A 22,563-nucleotide genomic window follows, 5' to 3' on the forward strand; every position below is an offset into this window, starting at 1 on the left:
TAATCAACTGCACATTTACAAGCTTTAGAAAGATTCGGCAAAAATTTGTGACATTGAGGAAAAAGTTATGAAGATGAACAATGACAAAAAACTGAAGAACAGGATGGGACTTGTTAAGATGCCATATACATTACAGTAAGTATTTAGAACCAAAACACATAGACAAAAAGATAGCTAGTAATCTTATTAACTTACTTTTTCATTATGGAAGTACTTTTTACATAGGCTGTCATAATGCGGAGATTTCATATCTGAATAACATAGCATACGAGGGAACCTGCATTCCCTGAAGTTCACAAACGGTTTTTCTTGAAAAAATGGGAATACTTCTATAATCCAAATACAGAAGGCGAAAGGGAAGCCGAGTATAGTATAACTGTCCTTCTCTTTATCTTTGTCTTTCTCCGTCTCTTTCTCATTCTCAGTGTCTGAAGTATTTTGTTTGGGCTTCAAGAAACTCTTCAATGAGTAACTTTTGATAACAAAGAGAACCCCAATTTAAAGAATAACAGAGTTCGTCGTCATCAATAATTTTCATTACCCGCTCAGACACATTCTGAGTCTTGCGCTTACCCATCAACACAGATTCAACAAAATAAATTGTTGCCAATTTTACCGCATCGTCGTCGCTGCCTACAAATGATGTAGCTGTACTAGATGGGCGACTAGTAATAAAATGTCACAAATCGCCTAACTCAATTCTATCATCTCTAGGGAAGTAGACTTTAGAAAGCCTATTAGCTCTTTCACTCAAAAAGTTGAAGTCCGCAGAAAAAGAACATTGCAACCCAGTAATTATCTGGAAGGCTTCACATGTAAACTTCACTTCATGATCAAAAACCTTGAATGTCATTGAATTCGTGTCATTGCTTACAATTTCAGAAAACAACACACATTGAATAAGTTTGCCACATAATTTCACACCTTCCAATTAGAAAAAGTTTCCGAAAATACCATCTCTCAACTTCTTCCATTGCGTGTTCGACAAAAAACTTTTAATTATTTCCTTATACTGAAAATATCTTTTCCAATAGCTCATCAAATTACGCCAATCATCAAACTCGAAAAACATTCTCTTTCCATTAGCACACTACAAAGAAGGAAATAGAAGGTAAACATTAGGACTATTTTTCTTAAATGTCCTGAATATTTAAACTAAGAAAACTAAAATGCAGGATCTAATTAGATGCATCTTTCCTACACATAGTTAGCATACAAATTTATCTTTAGCAACTTCCTTGACACACAGATTGTTTAATCAATTGCACATTAACAAGCTTTAGAAAGATTCGGCAAAAATTTGTGACATTGAGGAAAAAGTTATGAAGATGAACAATGACAAAAAACTGAAGAATAGGATGGGACTTGTTAAGATGCCATATACATTACAGTAAGTATTTAGAACCAAAACACATAGACAAAAAGATAGCTAGTAATCCTATTAACTTACTTTTTCATTATGGAAGTACTTTTTACATAGGCTGTCATAATGCGGAGATTTCATATCTGAATAACATAGCATACGAGGGAACCTGCATTCCCTGAAGTTCACAAACGGTTTTTCTTGAAAAAATAGGAATACTTCTATAATCCAAACACAGAAGGCGAAAGGGAAGCCGAGTATAGTATAATTGTCATTCTCTTTGTCTTTGTCTTTGTCTTTCTCTGTCTCTTTCTCATTATCAGTGTCTGAAGTATTTTGTTTGGGCTTCAAGCAACTCTTCAATGAGTAACTTTTGATAACAAAGAGAACCCCAATTTAAAGAATAACAGAGTTCATCGTCATTAATGATTTTCATTACCCGCTCAGACACATTTCGAGTCTTGCGCTTGCCCATCAACACAGATTCAACAAAATAAATTATTGCCAATTTTACCGCATCGTCGTCGCTTCCTACAAATGATGTAGCTGTACTAGATGAACGACTAGTAATAAAATGTCACAAATCGCCTAACTCAATTATATCATTTCCAGGGAAGTAGACTTTAGAAAACCTATTAGCTCTTTCACTCAAAAAGTTAAAGTCCGCAGAAAAAGAACATTGCAACCCAATAATTATCTCGAAGACTTCACATGTAAACTTTACTTCATGATCAAAAACCTTGAATGTCGTTGAATTCGTGTCATTGCTTACAATTTCAGAAAACAACACACAATTAATAAGTTTGCCACATAATTTCACACCTTCCAATCGGAAAAAGTTTCCGAAAATACCATCTCTCAACTTCTTCCATTGCGTGTTCGACAAGAAACTTTTAATTGTTTCCTTATACTGAAAATCTCTTTTCCAATAGCTCATCAAATTACGCCAATCATCAAACTCGAAAAAACGATCTCTTTCCATTAGCACACTACAAAGAAGGAAATAGAAGGTGAACATTAGGACTCTTTCCTAAACACAGTTAGCATACAAATTTACCTTTAGCAACTTCCTTGACACACGGATTGTTTAATCAACTGCACATTTACAAGCTTTAGAAAGATTCAGCAAAATATTGTGAAATTAAGGAAAAAATTATGAAGATGAACAATGATAAAAAACTGAAGAACATGATGGGACTTGTTACGATGCCATATACATTACTCCATCCTACATGCGAACCATGACTCACTGGCAAAGAAATACCCAACAGTGTCTCAATATGAAAATGTTATCTTACTATCATTTGGATAAGATTCCACTTCATTAGCACTAGGCTTCAAATAATATGCTTCCTACATATCTAGTTTGGAATTAAAACTGAACCAACACCAACTTGTGACTAATATTTTGAATTACTATCTAATGAAGTTTTATAACTATTTCTACTGTAAACGAAAGTTGATTTCCAAAACAGAGAAAAGCATAAGGATAACAGGAATTCCAAAATCAAATATCAACCAAAAACATCTTAAGTATACACAATTAATGTCGTCGCGACGAGTGTTGACATTCCAGTAGTAGCATAATACCAGTTGAATTAACTTTCTGTAATTCTTTTATCCTTTTATCATTGAAACCAGCTCCCATACCAATAACACCAAAAGAAATTATTAACACAAGTACTTCAAAAAAGTGATCCCATTACCCATCTACAAAAGCTTAACAAATAACAGAACTAGAATACATTAAAACACAATATAAAATACAAAAAGTGTAAAAGCAAAATAAAAAAAATACAATTCGATTCATGAAAAACGTCGAGAAGCTTGGAACTACAAATCTTAATTTCGATTATGAGAAGAAAAGCCTGGCTGAATTATCGAAATAAGCAGGCAAATCTCACAACAAAAATTCGAAGTCGCTGGAGAAGTGGTCTGCAACGTCGAGGAAGTGGTATGCCTTTGGGTTTAGGAATTGATTGTTAATTGGGATGAAGTTTTGGAAGAACTTACTGCACGGGGAAGAGAAATAACAAGAGGAGTTTGGGAAATTTTGATCGGGAAAAAGAGTTTTGAAATTTTGATAAAGGGTTTGGAAAAGAAAAGAAATAGAAGAAAGGGTAATACCATCTTTTTATATTAATTTTAATAAAGTAGTGACTACTTTTGCTTAGCATAAGAAATGCCGGATAAAAAATAAATATCACGTTAAAAAATGGCTATGCCACGCTATTTGTATCAATTTGACTAATACTAGTATGGATAATAAGGGGAGCAACTGCCACGCAAGCGCGCGAATCACCTTCGGTGAAATTTCCATTTGAAAATTCCACCGGCAAAAGGAAATGTCCCTAATTCACTTGAAACCGCCGTATTACGGCAATTGGCCGCCGATTCGCCACCACAAACTCACCGTCCCCTACCAATCCACCAAACCAATTAACATCTTCAATTTCCCCATTTCCACCCCCGCTTTATCAATCAAATCATCATTGCCACGCGCCCCTGCGAACTCCGGCAAGTTCACCTCTTTAGCTCCTCTTAAACCCTATCTCCAATCAGAATGGCAACCGATCCTCTGCGGATGGATATGTAGTGCAATTTCCGTTTACTCTCTCTCCAAAATCGTTCCCAAGATTGGAAAATTCTCGTCTCTCATGAATCCCTTAGATGTTGTGAGGCTGAGAGAGGAGTTTTTTGTTTTAGGCGTTTTATTTGTCGTTCGACTCGTCAGTAATTATCTGCAGCAAGTGTTTCTTTGGGAAGCGGCGTTGAATTGTGTGTATAAGATTAGAGTTTCTGTTTTCCGTAAGGTTTTGGGGAGAGATTTAGGGTTTTTTGAAGGAGGAAGTGGGATTGCTGCTGGAGATGTTGCCTATAGGATTACTGCTGAGGCTTCTGATGTTGCTGATACTGTTTATTCTCTCTTGAATGTGAGTTGAGAACATTGATGCTTCACGTCCCAGTATAGTGTATATATTAGAGGTTCACGTCCCAGTAGCTTTGGTTTATACCCTGCACATGTAGTGGGGTGTGTGTATAACATTTCATTAAAATTGAATAAATAATAGATATAAACCCATAACTTCAAAAATATAATAGGTTCAACGAGAAAAACCTGAAAGGTTGAACCCGTAGAGCTTAAATGATGGATGTGACTCTGTTATATGTGACTTCGGTAAATAAATAATAGATTTCAAACTCGAACCCAGAAAGTTCAAATTTTGAATCCGCCTCTATGGTACTCCCAACTAACTACCAAAAGCCATGGGAGCATTCGGTTCTGTATATTTTATAATGTTGAATTGTGTGAACTGCATTAAGATAATGTTACTTTGGTACCCCCAACTACCAAAGCCCTGGGAGCATCCGGTTCTTTATATTTTATGCTTTTGAACTGTGTGTGAACCACGTTATCTAAAAGTTTAATTGGTTAGAAGGGGACACTTTTACTTATTTGTTGTGCTTGTAACTACTCTATTACGATTTAACTATCTTGGATCAAGTATGTGAAATATTTGTTTTGATGGGTGGAATGTCATACATAGGATTTGAACATGTGACCTAAACATTGAACCCTTTAGTACTACACTAGACTAGAATCTTCACTTATGTCAAAAGGAATCAACAATTTATATATAACTAAAGAAATTTGTTTTTCCCTATTTTAATAGTATAATTTTCCGGAGGAAGGGATTCAACTGAACCCCTTGCTTGAACCTAGCTTCGGCCCTAGTGGCCATAAGATTTGAACTCGGATGTTTATTTTATGTTTGCAAGATGTCCTTTACTTGTGGTGTGATTCCTTTTCCTGGACTAAGCACATAGAAATAATTTTGTTGAAAAGTGTTCATTGGACTCAAAACTTGTGAGTCCTATTAGTACCATATCGAACAATTATTCATGAAAAGTTTAAGCTGTTAGAGAAAGGACACTTGTACTTTTATGTATTCAGTAAACCCCTTCCCTTCTCTTTCTAAATCATGTGCTTTGTGATTTACAGACGATTGTTCCAAGTAGTCTTCAGTTATCAGCAATGGCAATTCAGATGTTGGTCATCAGCCCTGTTCTATCATTACTTTCTGCCTTGGTGACAAAAGATGCATTAGTTCTTGTCTTCTATATTTATGAATTATTTATGAATGTTGGATGAGTTTATATTGAATTTTGATGGGTGTCATTTAAGGTGATTCCATTGATGGGTTTTGTGATTGGTTACTTGGGCGAAAAACTTCGTGACGTATCAAACAAGGCACAACTTGCTGCTGCTTCTCTCTCTTCCTATCTGAATGAGGTAAGTGTTTTTGGTTTGGATTTCCTTTTCCTTAAGCATATCAATGAATCTATCAACTAGCTTCAATTCAAAACTAGTTGGGTTTATCCATATGAATTCTCTATATCATTCTGCGTTATTGAGGGGCCATCTCATTCCAATACGATTATTCGTCAAGCACAGTTGCTTCTTAGTTTTCATAAGTGTGTATTGGTTTGGTATACCTCTTTGGTTTTCCAAAATGTACATATATGCTTACGGGCATTCCAACACATGGAGAAAACTTCTTCCACCTTCTCCCCTCTTTTCGAGCTTCTTATGTTCTATGTACTCTCTTCCTTATATTCAATGAATCAAGCTTTCTATGCCAATTGAAGCCAAATTGCTCTTTATTACAGATCCTTCCATCAATTCTTTTTGTGAAGGCAAACAATGCAGAGTCCTGTGAAAGCAAAAGGTTCCAGTCACTTGCTTTTGCTGATCTATCCGCGACTATGGGAAAGAAGAAGTTGAAGGCATTTATTCCTCAGTTGGTACAAGCAATATATTTTGGCGTCTTATTCACATTTTGCGCTGGCACGCTGGTAGTATCAAAAAGTTCTTTTGATTGCTCTGCCATGGTTTCTTTTGTAACATCCCTAGTTCTGTTGATCTCCCCAATCCAGGTAATGGCTTCATTTATCGGAAGGATTATGTTTCTGTATTTTCAATCGATTTTGAATTGCCTCCTATCTTTGGAATAAGATGAATAAGGTTATATTACCTTCATCCCATGTATATAGCACACTTCTATCTTGAATTGCCTCCTATCTTTGGAATAAGATGAATTAGATGCAGCATGTTCAAAATTTTCAACAAGCAGTTTCTGTCTGCACTAGTTTGACTTATTTGCTGCTTTGCTGTCACCTTTGCTCTTCTCTTCTGCCAGAGTCTACCTCCAACCATTTGACCTGTTATGTGTAAAGCTTTGGAGCCATAGATTGTGGTTGGCTCTTTGCAGATATGGGACAAATGCTGCTGGATGGGGTACTCCTGCTAAACGCTTTGTGATATTTATTTACTTATATGTTTTATTGGGCATTAACCAACATTTATTTCTCTTTAGGACACCCTTTTATTTCATATCTCATCGCTTTTGGGTTAAGAATTGTTTCTGTCATGTTTTCTAGTATCAAATGATAAGTTCAAACATCTAACAAAGCTTCAAGAGTTCATAAAATTCGTAGAGATCTAATCTTTAATTTTCTCCAATTAGACTGAAGTATTAGTACTTGTGGTAGGGTGCAGGCTGAATTTCCTATATCAACTAAGACTACGGCTAAGTAATCATGAAACTCTAGCTTGCTCAAAAAGGCTTTGAAGCTGGTAAATCCATGAATTAATTAAAAAAGAAATAAGGCACCCCAATAATGAACAGATGTAACCAATGACAGAGTTTCTGAGGTTGGAATGTGGTAAAGGCTCTAGAGGGGAGCTCAATACAAGGAAAGGAATTTGTGTTATCATGATATTCTTGTTTTCCTTCCAAATCATATATAGGATCTTGTATGATGTCAAAAGGGGGTATTTGCAAGGAGATGAGTAAGTGGCTTAATGTATAGTTGTATATGGATTGCATCCGCTGAATGCTTTTCTGATAAATTATTTATTATAAAAATATATAAAGCATGCTACTGATATTTTGCTTCTGTCAAAACTCAAAAGTAACGGCAAATCACTGTATGCTCTCTTTTATGCCTGCTGTTTTGAGTGTGTTCTCACGTGGGGGACTCTTTTCCTGCATTGCTAAGTGCGGAGAATACCTCCAAAAGATTGAATCGGAATGTGTTGCGACAAATTTAGTCAGCTCAAATGATCAATTATTAGATATTCTTACAAAATCACTGTGTATTCATAATTGAGTATATCTGCAAGTTAGGAGCATACAGGATGTGCTCTCCAACTTGAGGACGAACGTTAAGAATGTCAATATTAGAAAGTGGGTGCAAATCTTGGAGACTAAAGTTCAAATCCCAGAAGAGACAAAAAACACTTTGTGATTTTTTTTTTTGGAAAGGAAAACAGTGTGATTTTTTCCGATCCGATTAAGCCTTGGTGGGTTTAGTTACTCGGTGCCTGTACTGTTAGGAGGTAGAAGGTACCTAGAAGAAAAGTTGATGCTCGTACAAGCTGGACGGGCTCTACCTTTATCAAGAAAAAAGAATGTCACTATTAGGAAATTGTAAAGATGCAAGAACCCATACCTTATAAATGTGGTAATGTTGAGAATTCATGTGATTATGTAGTTAGGTGTTGGAATCACATACTTACCCCTTTTAGATTACTGGAAGGCACTATTTCAACCCAACATGATTGAGGGAATGAAAAGCAATTCTTTCTCAATATCTCTTCTTTCTCACATTCTTTACAAGGCTACAAATATGAAAAATGCTAACGAATGAAAAATGAAAATATACTAGCCACAGTTTTCTTTTTCCTAGTAAAATGCTGTGCACTTGAAGAGTTAGAATGTTTGTATCAAAAGGAGAAACTTTAAGGAGCTCGAGATGAGATCAAAGTAGAAAGTTGCTAAAAGATAAAGGAAGCAAGGACCAAGTAATTAGAACTGTCCGATGTTCTTATAGAATAAATATACGGAGATTTACTTGAGAGTCTAGGACTGCGTACAATAGCTTCGTTCGGTTTTTGGGCATTAGGATAAGAATAGAGCAGCACAACCTTCAAGTAACATCAACCACGAGATAATGTTACCTTATAAATTGCAGATATAAGTACCAAATTATCCAGGTACCTGAACTGAATGAAGTAGAACCGAGTTAGTCAGGAGGTCATTGTCACATCAGAAGGCGTCTATAGGAAGCTTTGAATAATACTGTGAATCACTCAAAACTTTCCTCAAGAGAAGAAGCTTCTTTCGAGCCTGAAACTTCATAAATTTGATTAACTTCTCTCTCTATTTAAATTGGAAGTGACTTTACTTTTATGTTTCTCTTTCCTCTCTTTGGCTGTCTGTTGTTGTTTCTACTTCTTGTTCTGCTAGACTTCTCCCATACTGCTGCGATTTCTTATTATGGCTCAGCATGTGGAGCAGTCTTAGCTATCAATCTGAATCAAAGAGTTGTGCAGGATGCAGGGAAAGCATACAACGAATTAAAACAAGGAGAGCCAGCAATTCAGCGCTTATTTGGTTTGACAAGCTTTGAACCTGAGGTAAATACTTTTTGATTTCTAAGGAAATGTTTATACTCGTGATTCTTTTTCCTTAAATATGATGGTCCAATGCTAGTTATGACTTTGGTAATGGCATGTAGGATGGAGATCAGCAGAAGTAGAATTAGGCTCCTGCGTAAGTTACCGTTCAAAATAATTTATCCTTCCAGCCTACCTGAAACCAAAATATAGACGCTGTCAGATTTAAGAGTTGAATACTTACAACTGCTACCATTAATGTGGTTATTGCAAGATAGATAATTATCATCTTCTACTCATATCAAAAAAAGATTGCCCTCCCATGGCCACCAATTTCAGTTCTATCTATTTTTCATATTTCTTCTTAGAATTTAGAAAGCTCCGTCCTATTAGGTGGTCTGTTTACACTTTGCTTCTTTCACCTTCTACATTGTATCAATGGGAATTTATTTTTTGGAAATTGGAAGCAGTTCTTGAATATTATTCAAAAATATTTACCCAGTATTCCACCAATTAGTAACCCAAGATTGATTGATCTTGGCTAACATAAAATTTCTACAACAACAAGCCCAGTGAGTTCGTTCCCACAAGTGTACGTAGACCTTACCCCTATCCTGGAGGGCAGAGGTTGTTTCCTATAAACCCTTGTCTAAAGACAAGATGAAAAGAATTAGTGGCGACAGGTGGAAACAACGACAAGGTATCAGGAAAACTAACTAAAACGAAAGAATGCAACCGAACAGTAAATAGTACCATCAATCCTAACATAAAATTTCGAAATTCCTTTAATATAGGTTGCTTCTATGTTAAACATCACTGCAATGAGTGTTGGTATTGTAACTTTCAATTAGAAATTCAGAATCAGACTATTAAGGTGTGCCTGAATATCTACTGTGTATAATTGTACAGGAAATTGTGAACCCAAATGCTGTTGACTTAGATTGTGCTGCTGGAGAAGTAAAATACTTTAATGTCTCTTTTCGATATGAAGACAATGGACCTCTTGTATTGAAAAACTTGGACTTGCATATTAAATCTGGAGAAATCGTTGCCCTGTGTGGACCATCAGGAGGAGGAAAAACGACTCTTGTAAAACTCCTGCTTCGCCTATATGATCCTTTACAAGGTTAGCAGTTTTGTCATTGCAAGTGGTCATCAACGATGAATATGAAAGTTATCTTTTGTTGTCGCATGACAAAGTTTAGTTACTCACTGACAGGTTCTGTTCTGATTGATGGTTTGGATATTAGAGGCATACGGTTGGAGAGTTTGAGGAGACATGTTGGTCTGGTCTGTCAAGATACAGTAAGTCCAAGCCTCTTCCCCTCTTCAGAACCATGATATGTTGAATTCTTTTGCCTTAATTATTTCCACATATTGCTAATCCTTTATTTATGGTAAGTTGCTGTAGTGTTCAAGATATTTGATGCTTATGCATTTCACTGTCGAATGGAAGATGGAGTAGCCGTGTTAAGTTTTTTCCATTTTCTTTTGTTAATGTGCAATTATATATGGTGGATTTGGGGGTTGGGAGTGGGAATTCATTGGCGGTTACTAGTTTAAAAACCTACTTCTTAGCACGATTCTCCTGTTTCATTCCTTAATTCAAGCCTTTCAACTTAAAAGTTTCATGCTCTATAAAATAAAAAGCTGCCATATTTGTGGAGAACTAGCTACAGGGGTTTTCACCAGAATCACCTGGCAGTACTGGGGTAAAGCAGTTGATTGCTATCCTCGGCGTGAAGGGCAATAATTGGGGACTCGAATACTTTTTTAGAGCCGATAGAGGTTCAATGATCAGATTGTTGCTAAAAATGAGGTTTTTACACTGCAAGAATCTAGTCAAAGGAGAGGACTTTTAGACAAGTCATCTAAAGATTCTCTAAAGAAACAATTTTCCATGGCTTGTTAACCTAAATTTGAATTATATACTGCATAGTTTTCAAATGAGGGGAATCTTTCCTCTAGTTAGCTATAGTCTTTGATTTTTCTCTAACATTTATTTCATAATTTCTTCTTTGTTCCCCGAGACATTAAGAAAAGTTGTCGCGTTAAGTTTAGAAAACTTTCTTAGCGAAGGGAGTATATGTTAGAAGAGTGCTTCTCGATTGATGTGAAGTCCAAGTTGCCTCCACCCCCCTTGTTTTCCCTTTGGTTCTTGCCTTCTGTGTGCTTCAGTGTGATTTGAGGAGCAGCTACTTATTAGCCAACTAGAACATAGCTCAAGGAGCTGTGATGGAGATATGGAATGCAAATATTCTTTGAAACTCTGAAGAATCTAAAAGTTCTTGTGATCTGGGATGAACTTTTCCTAAAATCGTGAATGTCTCTCTGAAAAGTGCATGCCTGAACAGTGCCTGAACCCTAGGTCTGCTAATGCATGCCTGAACAGTGCTTTCTATGGCCGAGCCTCTTCCATCTCTTCTTATTCCTAAAATTCCACCACACCCATCAAGAGCCAAGCTCCCCACGACCAAACCCCAGTAAATTCCCCCGGCAACCGAGCTCTCACGCGCCCTCACGCGCCGCCAACTCGCCTGACTTTCCGGCGAGTTCCTGCCACGCGCCGGCGCGTGTGGCCCTTTCCGGCGACATTTCAAAAAAACTTTCTTCAAACAGCCTCTTCTCGAGGCACTTCCGAGCCATCCGGTACAAGTTTCACCAAATTCCGACGACTTTTTCTTTTTCCGGCCTTTAAACCCCAGATTCTGACGTTTTGTTTCCTTTGTTCAGTACGAGAAAACCTTACTCCCTTCCTGTATACTGTTTTCACCCACTGTGAATACTGTTATCCCAACTATTGAGGTTTTTTCCGGCCAGTTTTTCCGGGACAGCCGCATTTAGAATATGATGGATTGTACAGAGAGAAGCTCCTTTTTCTCTTTAGAATCCAGAAAACTGAAAAATATGTCTTTTATCAAAGCTGTCTCTTGGCCAGCCCTATAACTTGGGGGAAGATGCCATCGAAAGCTCGACGTAGGACAGGAACCGCACTTCACGCTGTCCGAGGAGCACACTCTCAGGCGCAAGGGTTTCTTGGAATCTAGTCTCATTGGGTCTTTCTCCAAATGGGTTGGTTCTCCGGAGGCTGTTAGAAACTGGGCAGCAGAGGCATGGAATGTCAAGGATGGGCTGAAAATATCGCAATTGGGGGACACTCAATATCTCTTTCGTTTTGTTGACAAGTCTCAAGCTTCGGAAATTCTTGTCAGAGGAAACAGGTGGTTCGATGGGAACTTTTTAAATCTAGACAAATGGGTGGAGCATGATGGGTGTCTTGACCCTCGCTTCACTGGCGAAACTTTGGTGGTCAACATGGTGGGTCTCCCGGTGCATTTGGTGTCTTGACCTATTCAAGAAGATAGGGAAAATCTGTGGGGGTTTTATTGATGTTACTTGCAGTTTACACGATCTCTCGCGAGTGAGGATTGTGGTGAGTAAAGGGGGCAGAATCCCTGGCTACTTGAGTTACAGGGTTTGGCAGAGCCCTGAATTTCGCCCTATCTTTATGCCTGTGATAGCGACGGAAGAAAAGGGTCTGAGGGGCGGGGAGGGTTCACCGGTTCACTGGATTAAGCCGAAATCAGACGTTAGATCGAGAAGAGACGGGAGGTTTGAAATTGGGGGACGAAGACAAAATTATAACAGGAGAAGACGTGAATGGGCAAGTGATGCGGGCTGGAAAGGCAAAATGGGACGGTCCTCTCCTACTTATCATAGGGCCGGGCATGTTGTCAGCAAGTATAGGCCTGGGCCTCCTCACATGGGCCCAGCAACTTTCCCCAATTCCATTAGAATTGATCCAAAGGGGTCCAGTTTACTTCAAGCTGCGCATGATAAGGCTTCTAAGCATATGGGAACAGTGGTTCCTCCTTCCTCTGGCCATGGTGCTTCACACAGTGACACTCCTTCACCAAGCTCTAGTGACATGTGCCCCTCTACGATGGCCGCCGTTGCAGGGGCAGAACCGGCAAAGGATGGTGCTGTTAATCCACGGCCCCCACCTCTGTTGGGCCTGGTTCCATCAACCACTCAACTGCTCCTGGGCTTAGTTGTGCTGAGGACACACTCAAAGTTTCTTCTTTTTCTGGGGAGATTGGTGAGCATGTTCCAATTGATGTTAGTGTCGGACCAGTATCTTCAGTTAATATGTCACCAAGGGTTCCATGCGCTCTTCCGCCATGCTACCCTACTGATGGTTCTGGATATTCCTATAGCAGCGGGGTGTTATTTTCAGAGATTGTTGACCCCCAAGGAAATGGTGAGACCCCTTCGAAGGTTAAAACTCCTAGTGTTAGCAATGCTATGGTCTTGTATTCCTCTGGTAGTAGCAAGGAAAGGGCACATACAGAAGAAGCCTGCCCAATTTCGTCAAGGACCGGAGGAGGGGATATGTCTTTTTGGATGGAGGACAAACTCTTAAACTTTGGGAAGTTTCTAGGTGTATCTGTTGCAGGGAAGTAAGATAGGGTGTTAGAACTGTTGAGGGAGATTGAGCAACAATCTCTTCACGATGGTGCAGGGAGGGAGTTGGGTAAAGGTGTTAAGCAAAATAACTTAGGGGATGTAGTGGTGTATCAGAGAAGGGGGCGAGTGTGTGACAAAGAGAAAGGGACCTCGGCTAGGGGAGGTGGGGAAATGGGGGCTATTGTCGCTTATGGAAGTTAAGATCCTTTCATGGAATGTGAGGGGGATGAATGACCCAAACAAAAGGGCCATCATCAAAGTGGGAGTTAGGGAGTGGGGTGCCAACCTAGTTTGTTTTCAGGAGACCAAAATGTAAGTTTTGTCGGATGCGATCGTGAGAAGTGTCTGGGGAGGTAGTTGGGTGAAATATGACTGGGTCCCAGCAACGGAAAGTGCGGGGGGCATCCTACTTATGTGGGATGATAGAAGCTTGGAGGTAAAGGAGATTAGGAAGGGAGTTTTCTCTTTGGCAGCCCTCGTCAAAGATAGAGTGAGTGGGGTGGAGTGGGGATTTGGGGGAGTGTATGGGCCGGTAGGGGAAGGGTCCAAGGTGTCTTTCTGGAGGGAACTGGCCAATATTATGGGGGAATGGGACATTCCATGGGTTCTAGGGGAGACTTTAACACTATTAGATTCCCGGAGGAGAGATTAGGGTGTAGTGTGTTTTCGAGGGCCATGGAGGAGTTTTCTGACTTCATCAATGATCACCTTCTCATTGACCTTCCTCTGTCAGGGGAAAGGTTTACTTGGGCCAGGGCGGAGGAGTCCAACTCAAGGTCTAGAATTGATAGATTCCTGACATCTCCCTCATGGGATGAGCTGGTACCGAATGCGCTGCAGATTCCTTTACCTAGGTTGACTTCAGATCATTTGCCTATTTTGCTAGATGGATGCAGAGGGAGGGGGGTGCGTGCTCCCTTCCGATTTGAAAACATGTGGTTGAAGGTGCCAGGATTCGGTGACAAGGTGAAAGAATGGTGGACAAGCTATGGGGTATCAGGGACACCTTCATACCGGCTTTCGAAGAAACTCAAATTGTTCAAGGGAAATATTATTAGGTGGAATAAGGAGGTTTTTGGGAGGGTAGAGGTTAAAATGAGGGAGCTTATGCATGAATTGGGGGATTTAGAAAGAGGGGAAGGGGCGGGGGAGTTAGACGAATCTGAGAAAGAGAGATTGGGGGAGGTTAAGAGGGAAATAGTCGAGTTAGCAATAGCTCAGGAGACTAGTTGGCGGCAAAAATCGAGGGCGCTCTGGCTAAAGGAGGGGGATTCGAATACCAAATTTTTTCATAGGGTGGCGGTCACAAATCGAAGGAGAAACTTCATAGAGTCCTTAGTTGTGGATGGGGTGAGGATTGAGGGAGAGGAGGAAGTAAAAGGGGCGATAGTGGGGTTTTATGAGAACTTATATAAAGAAGAAGTTAGTTGGAGGCCGACTTTGGGGGAATAGAGTTCAACCATATAGGGGAGGGAGACAACGAGTGGCTAGAAAGGGTTTTCGAGGAGAAGAGGTGCACGAGTCTGTGTCGTCTTGTGCTGGTGATAAGGCCCCCGGGCCTGATGGTTTCTCATTGGCTTTCTTTCAGCTCTTTTGGGACACCATCAAGGGAGAGTTGATGGAAGCCATTGAATACTTCCATGCGAATGGTGTTTTCGAGAGAAGTATCAATGCTTCCTTTATTACTATTGTGCCTAAGAAAGAAGGTGCATCTTGTATCAGAGACTACATGCCTATTAGTCTCGTGGGGAGCATTTACAAGATTATTTCTAAAGTGCTTTCCAACAGACTTAAGAAGGTTCTTGACATGACTGTTTCGTCCTCCCAGAATGCGTTTGTGGAAGGTAGGCAGATCCTGGATGCTGCCTTGGTGGCAAATGAACTTGTAGACTCCAGAAGGAAAAATAGAGAACCCGGCTTACTATGCAAGTTAGATCTTGAGAAGGCTTTCGACCATGTCAATTGGGAGTTCCTGGACTTCATTATGATGCGGATGGGGTTTGGGGAAAGATGGAGGGGATGGATAAAGTTTTGCATTTCCTCAGTCAGATTCTCTGTCCTGGTTAATGGTAGCCCGTGTGGTTTCTTTGGCAGCTCCAGGGGTCTCAGGCAAGGTGACCCCTTATCCCCCATGTTATTCATTTTAGTGATGGATGCTCTGAGCAAAATGATGGATCGTGCTGCTGGCGGAGGCTTCTTGAGAGGATTCTCAGCTCCGATTGGGGTGCTCAGTGCCCGAAGAGTCTCACATTTGCTTTTTGCGGATGACACACTGGTTTTCTGTGATGCCGATATGGATCAGTTGACCTACCTGAAGCAGGTCCTGCAGTGGTTCCAGTTAGTATCAGGACTCAAAATCAACATCGGCAAGTGTGAGATTTTCCCGGTAGGTGAGGTTACTAATTTTGATGCCTTGTCTGGTGTTCTCAGATGCAAGGTGGGCTCCCTTCCCACTACTTACCTAGGCCTCCCTTTGGGCGCTTCATATAAGGATACTACGGTTTGGAATCCAGTGATCGAGCGGGTTGAAAAAAGATTAGCAGGGTGGCAGAAACGGTATTTGTCAAAAGGAGGTAAGGAAGTGCTTATCAAAAGCACTTTATCGAGTATGCCAACCTATTACTTATCCCTGTTGCAAGCACCGGTGAGCATCACAGAAAAATTGGAGCGACTTCAAAGGAACTTTCTATGGGATGCGGCGGATGGAACTAGAAAGATTCATCTAGTGAATTGGCAAACAGTCACTTCCCCAAAGAAGTGGGGTGGACTTGGAGTGAAAGATCTAAGGGTATTTAACAGAGCTTTAATGGGAAAGTGGCTGTGGAGATTCGGGGTAGAAGAGCATGCTCTATGGAGGGAGGTCATAGTAGAAAAGTATGATTCAACGGGAGGGGTTGGAGGACCAAGGCGATCACAACACCTTTCGGGTGTGGCATGTGGAGGAGTATCATGAAGAATTGGGAAGCATTCAGTGGCAACATCACTTACAGGGTGGGGGATGGAAGGAGAATCAGCTTTTGGAATCATAGGTGGTGTGGAGAGGATCCTTTGAGGGTCTCCTTCCCCACGTCTTCAGAGTTTCAAACCAGAAGGAACTGATGGTCCAACAGATTCGCAAGGAGCATGAAGGAGGGGTAGTATGGGACCTCTCATTCAGGAGGAACATGCAAGATTGGGAGATTGCGGAGCTTCAAGTTTTGTTGGCACTGCTATACGGGCAAGACATGCTTCAGCCATCCTGCGTCTCTTGGAGATGGGGCTTGCGTGGCGATGGTTTGTTCACCGTAAAGTCATTTTACCAGAGTATGTTGGTGAGAGAGGAGACCACTTTTCCATACTCCTCGATCTGGATTCCTAGGGCGCCCACAAAGGTGTGCTTTTTTGCATGGCTAGCTGCAAGGGGAGTGATTTTGACTGCTGAAAATCTCCGAAAGAGGGGAATTACACTTGTTAGTTGGTGCTACATGTGTAAAAGCTCAGGAGAAGAAGTTGATCACCTTATGTTGCATTGCCCTGTGTCCTCAGCTTTGTGGAGGGCAATCCTGAATCTCTTTGGTGTTCAATGGGTGATGCCAAGCACTGTAAAGGAAATGTTATATAGCTGGGGCGGTTTCCGTAGAAGAAGAAAGCAAAAGGCGTGGAAATTCGCTCCGTTAGCTCTCATGTGGGTAGTATGGGGTGAGAGAAATAGGAGAGCTTTTGAGGAGATTGAGTCTCCTTTTTCACATCTTAAGAATAGCCTTTTATCTTTGATCGCTTTTTGGTGCACTCACTTAGCCCCTTAGAAGATTGGACGTCTTTTGTAGAGAATCATGTTCTGATGTAAATTCTCTACGTCTTTGGTATACTTTGTGTACACGAGAGTTCTCTCCCTTTTGATTAATACAATTTTACCTTATAAAAAAAAAACATAGCTCAAGGAGCTGTCTTACAAAGTGCTTTCAGGTTCTCTACAATTGCCTAGGATTACCTATGTTTCCTAATTATATGGCTTCAATCTCTTTCTTGGAGGTCAAATTAAGGAAAGTTGAAATTTTCTTAAATTGTTAGATACTTGGATATGTAAATGTATAATAGTGAAAATACTAAAGTCCAACGCTGGTTAAATCTGCAATGCACTTTGTGAAGTGTGCCTGAAAAAGTTTTTAGGCCTAAGGCAATTGTCTTCACGCATCTTCCCAATTCTCTCCCTTTTTTCTCACATACATGTAATGGGGTCAAATTGAAAAGTGGGCGATCTTTTGTTATTTAAAGCTTTAGTGCTTGTAGGTCAAAATGAGGAGGATAGGCAGAGGTCTATTGAGAAGAAATTAAATGTATACGGAGAGAGATACATGAAAGTTGGTATTCGGATCATACTCCAGCTTCCAAGTGTTGGGATATGATTTTCATCGGCTGCTTGTACATGATCTGGGGATGATTTTCCATAAAAGCAAGCGGACATATTAAGAAATAAGTCTCTTAAATTCTTGCCTTGTTTGTTGTGTAATGTATCTGGTAATTATACACGACCGGAAGTTGTAGGGTTGATTGAGTGGCTAGTCCAGTTGGTAATTAAAATGAATTTATTCTCTTCAAGTTTTTCTATTAAGTAAATTATGCTATTGTTATTATTATTATTATTAAATAATTAAATTAAGATTTGAAAATGTCATAGTCGTGCTCATATACTGTCAAAGGTAAAAGCTCACCAAAATCGGTCGAACTAAACTGTATATCAGTCCGGCTTCAAATTTTATGCCAGTTGAGAAATACCCAGAGGTGAAAGGGGCAATATTGCTTTACCTAGAAGTCGGTACAGTAGAAGGTGTATGTTGAAAATTCCTTTGCTCAAAAGGAGACTTTAAAATCCCAGCATGGAACTAAGATGCTCTATGTAATAATCTCTAACTCCTACATGGTAGACACTTTCTTCTTCTAAACTCCATGCTAGTCTGGCCAACTAATGTTGTCTTCGGAGATATGAAGAGTCTGTCTGTGAAGTACTCAAAACTCAGATGACCAGTTTACACATTATTAGGTTTCGTTTCGTAATGAGTGGGTATGGAGAAAAATTGCAGTTAATATATTCCAATAAAAATGTTTTGGCCAGTTTATCCACTCTCTGTGAAATTTTATTAAAAATTGCAGTGTGGCTCGTTCATGCATTTTTTCAGTAAGAAGCAATTGCAATTACCAAATTCATATTTCCTAGATGATGCAAATAATCATGTTCTACTCTCTGCCTTTCTAAAAATATTTGCTACATGCTTAATTTATTAGCTATGGAGCGTCAATTTTTCTAGGATGATGCTTGTCCTTCTGATTGACCTTGTTACCTTTTCGGTCCATCTCAACTTATTTTATTTCCGTATTTGGCGAAGCTCCTCATCTAGAAGAAGTTGAAGTGATACTCCCTCAATTTCTGTCATGTTTGTGCTCATATACAGTAAAAGATGAAAGCTTCCTAAATAAGTTGAACTACTATTTATGTAGTTTAAAATACCTGGTCCTTAAAGAGGGGCGATTTTGCTTTATCCAGAAGTTGGTTGAAACATTTTAGTTATTAAAAGTAGAAATTAGACTAAACACGGAACTAATATGCTCTATTGGAAACTGTAAACCTTTTGTTTTTAAAGTTTTAGCAAAGAAATCGCATCGTGTTGAACCAACTGCTCGCTTTTCACACTTTTCGGGCATATACTCTTCAAGTCCATGCTAGTCAGGTCAACTAAGAGGGATATCATGGCTAAATTGTTTTCTACTTTGTTTTAAAACTTGCTCAGACATTATTTTCTGGAACTGTTGCCGAAAATATTGGATATAGGGATAGAATGACTGGTATTGATATGGAGAGAGTGAAGCTTGCTGCAAGAACTGCAGGTGCAGATGAATTTATTGAATCACTTCCTCTTAGCTATGAGACAAATGTTGGACCTAGGGGCTCAATTTTTAGTGGAGGGCAGAAGCAAAGGTATGATACTTTCCCCAGCAATACATTTTGATTTTCTGAATTTCTTTATCTATCTCACTCGTGCACAATCAATCAGTAGTATGCCTTAGATTTTTAGAAAAAACTTTCCCCTCTTGAGAACTTAGTCACTATCACTTACTAGTCAAATGAAGGGAGTAACAGAATCACACAGCAAGAAAGTTTTCTGTCAATTCGAAAATGTTAGAAACTAATATCAAAGTCCGTGATTCTCAGGTTGGCTTTAGGTCTTCCTCTACAGCTGTTTTTTTCTCGACAAATTAATGTTTTGCCAAATTCATTTTGGATCACCTTTTCAGGCACTAGAGCTTCTTTTTTTCTTCAATTTTTGGTGGTCAGTGTTTGTGGATCTCGGGTGTGTTTGAATTCAGCCTCTCGTTAGATCGGTACTGAAGGATTGTCTGGGATAGGTCGTTAGGGAATGCAATAGAACATGATATCTGATGCTCCTTGTTCCCAAAAGACTTTTTGCAGTTGCAAATATAGAGCTGTAAAAGCGGACCTTTGGATTAGGGAAGTTCCTCTCATTCCTTTTTATTGTTTTCATCTCAGAATAGCTATTGCTCGGGCACTTTATCAGAATCCATCTATTCTGATTTTGGATGAAGCTACTTCGGCATTAGACAGCAAATCAGAGTTATTGGTGAGACAAGCTCTGCAGCGGCTGATGCAAAATCGTACTGTAAGTAAAAGAAGCTTCTATAGTTTTGTTTATTGTTCAGTACCATGGCTTCTCCACTTCCCCTCTGTCCCTCGTCATTATTTTACAAGACAAGTTAGAACTCAGGTCCTCTCTATTAACCATGATAAAGCATATCTATTGGAAATAATTACAAAAAAACAAAATGCCTGTTTTGATAAAGCAGGGTTCCCCCCCACAGTAGATGAGTGATGAGACATAGTTAACAGTGTCCAGAAGATATAGAACCTTGCATTACATCTGGAAGGGGAGTAAATGGCTTTTAATTCCTCTTTTCTGTGGTGGAGAATCTGAGCTTCCAACTCAACACCATAAGGCTATGACTTGAGTGCCCCAAGACTTTTGTAGACCTCTTTGGAAGTCCTTACATAGTCCATGGGAGTCACTATGTAACTCAACAAAAGTTAACTTGTTATGACGGGTGTATGTAAAGCAAATTAAACTGATTAACTGACGCCGAGAATGGGATCACTAAGAGGTTGGAAAGTAGACAGAGGAGCATTGTGTCTGCTCAATCGATCTTCCGAGTAGGGATGTTTGTGAAGATTTGAAGTTCTCTCCTTTCCTTTGCCCACTTGCCCCTCGTAATCACGGAGGCTGGCAAGGTTTGTAATTCCAGATTAGAAGCAAATCATGATGTCTGGAACATTTCTCATATCATTTGTGTTTTCCTCAGTATGTCTTCACATCTTCCATGTTGAGATGCGATGAAAAACAACATAAACTTGTTTGCACCCAAACTTTGGTGAAGACCACTTCTTTTCCGTTCTATTCCTTTTTGGTAATGGACATCCACAAAGGATATGGTTGAACTGGTATAAGCGCAGAGTGGAAAACACTTTCACATTATTATATGTTATGTTATGCTCTTCAAATCAGGATCTATAATTTCTGAAATTTAAGTAGTGCTATTATCCCAAGAGGGATGGGTAAATTGTACATACTTAGGATTTGAACTTTCAACTTAGAGGAATGATGTGGAGCCCTTCCAAGAGCCTGAACTGGTACGGCGCTGATGTTCTTAAATCTGTCTCAGCTGGACTTTTACTTTACAAAAAACAATTCCTGCGTTGCGTAGTACTATGCGATCCAGGTGACACAGCTACTGATTATCACAGTCTGAAATTTTATTATTATTGTTTTATGTACCAGAGAGTAAGATTTGTGTGGATACCTCTTAATGAAGAACTTTCTGGACCTTGCCCTGTGTACTTTTATTTTTCTTTGTTGAATGGAAGAACTGAGTTTGTGGCTATTTTTAGATCTGACATGCATCATATGTAGCCAAAGAATCATGTTCATTCTTGTCGATCAAACATCCTTCACGAATGCTGTTGAAAACATGCACGGAATGCGGCAAATTTGCTGTTGAAAACGTGCACGGGATGTGGCAAATTTGCTGTTGAAAACGTGCACGGGATGCGGCAAATTTGCTGTTGAAAACGTGCATGGTATGCTGACAAATTTGACTTTGTTGGCAATATAATTGTCTTATGATTTTGATTTGAAGTTTGGTAATTGATGACATATTTTATTGCCAAGAAAAATGGATGATACCTTTCGCATATGCACATTTATCCTTTAGGGCAATTCTTATTGTTGTCTAAATCTTTACATGCAGGTACTAGTGATTGCTCACCGCTTGGAAACAGTTCTAATGGCTGAACGAATTTTCCTTTTAGAGGATGGGTGTTTACGGGAGGTTCCTCGCTCCTCTCTTTTGGACAGTCAAAGTGGTTCATTGGCATCGATGACTTTAACGATATGATGTTTGTATGAAGCTAAAGGTCTGCCTCTTGGAAATGAATATGCATTTTCGCATCAACCCCCTTTTCTTGGCTACATTCATGAACGTCATAAACCACAACGAATTAGCCAAAGGGCGATATATTTGGTAGTCTATAAGTAGCTGCTTATGGCACACGAGCTCAATGTTGTTCAACTTGAAGTGGATACACTTCAAGTATGATTAGTTGTTTCTAGTTTTTTTCTGTTTTACATGCTAAAAGTGTAAATTGCCTGTAAGTTGTACAAGTGCTCTCTGTATTTTTTTGACGTTAGAAAAAGCAATAGAGGCAATAGAAAATCAAATGTGTAAATTGCTTGTAAAGGATTTGTTTGCTACTGCCGCGGTTTCAAGTATCAAAATGCTTTCTAGTAAAATCATCCAAGATTCTAAATCAATTAGCTTTTCTATTTGTGTGCTAATATAGCTGTCGCTTTGATATAACAAAACATTGTTTCGTTTCTCATATATTATTAAGTAAATGGCATGCCGAACAGTTACTGGCGCTACTCTGTAGTTCTAAACGTAGCTTGTAAATTGTAATCATTATCGAAGACCATTTATGTTCATTTCTTCCTAAAGCAGAGTCAACAAAAGAACAACACTTATTCTAACCATCTTCAGAAAGTTGCCGCATTTTTAAGTTGTGATTATTTTTTGATTACCTTGCAAACATTGGTTATATTCAAATTAGCATCCCTAAAAGAAATTTTCACAAACCACTATTGTTTAGTGGTTATTAGCTAGTTGTAGCTACCACTTACTATATTACTTCCTATAGCTATGTTTTCAGTTTTTTTAGAGTTTATTCGAT

At 39.3% G+C, this 22,563-nt stretch overlaps 1 protein-coding gene across 2 annotated transcripts; it reads left to right on the forward strand.

The window, feature by feature from the left end:
- Positions 1 to 3,611: 3,611 nt before the first annotated feature.
- Positions 3,612 to 22,147, forward strand: LOC104102790 (ABC transporter B family member 29, chloroplastic). 2 transcript variants are annotated; one of them, XM_009610621.4, is made up of 10 exons: positions 3,612 to 4,296; positions 5,367 to 5,453; positions 5,550 to 5,657; positions 6,035 to 6,301; positions 8,763 to 8,846; positions 9,735 to 9,951; positions 10,045 to 10,130; positions 19,058 to 19,245; positions 19,816 to 19,945; positions 21,585 to 22,147. In XM_009610621.4, the coding sequence occupies exons 1-10, from the start codon at positions 3,709 to 3,711 to the stop codon at positions 21,729 to 21,731; spliced, it is 1,902 nt and encodes a 633-aa protein (XP_009608916.1). In that variant the 5' UTR covers positions 3,612 to 3,708; the 3' UTR covers positions 21,732 to 22,147. The 2 variants fall into 2 exon arrangements, with proteins under 2 accessions (XP_009608916.1, XP_070035857.1); XM_070179756.1 differs by having other exon boundaries at positions 4,206 to 4,296; positions 5,367 to 5,413.
- Positions 22,148 to 22,563: the final 416 nt, after the last annotated feature.

This window comes from Nicotiana tomentosiformis, chromosome 7 (genome assembly GCF_000390325.3).
Source record: "Nicotiana tomentosiformis chromosome 7, ASM39032v3, whole genome shotgun sequence".
Lineage (NCBI taxonomy): Eukaryota > Viridiplantae > Streptophyta > Magnoliopsida > Solanales > Solanaceae > Nicotiana > Nicotiana tomentosiformis.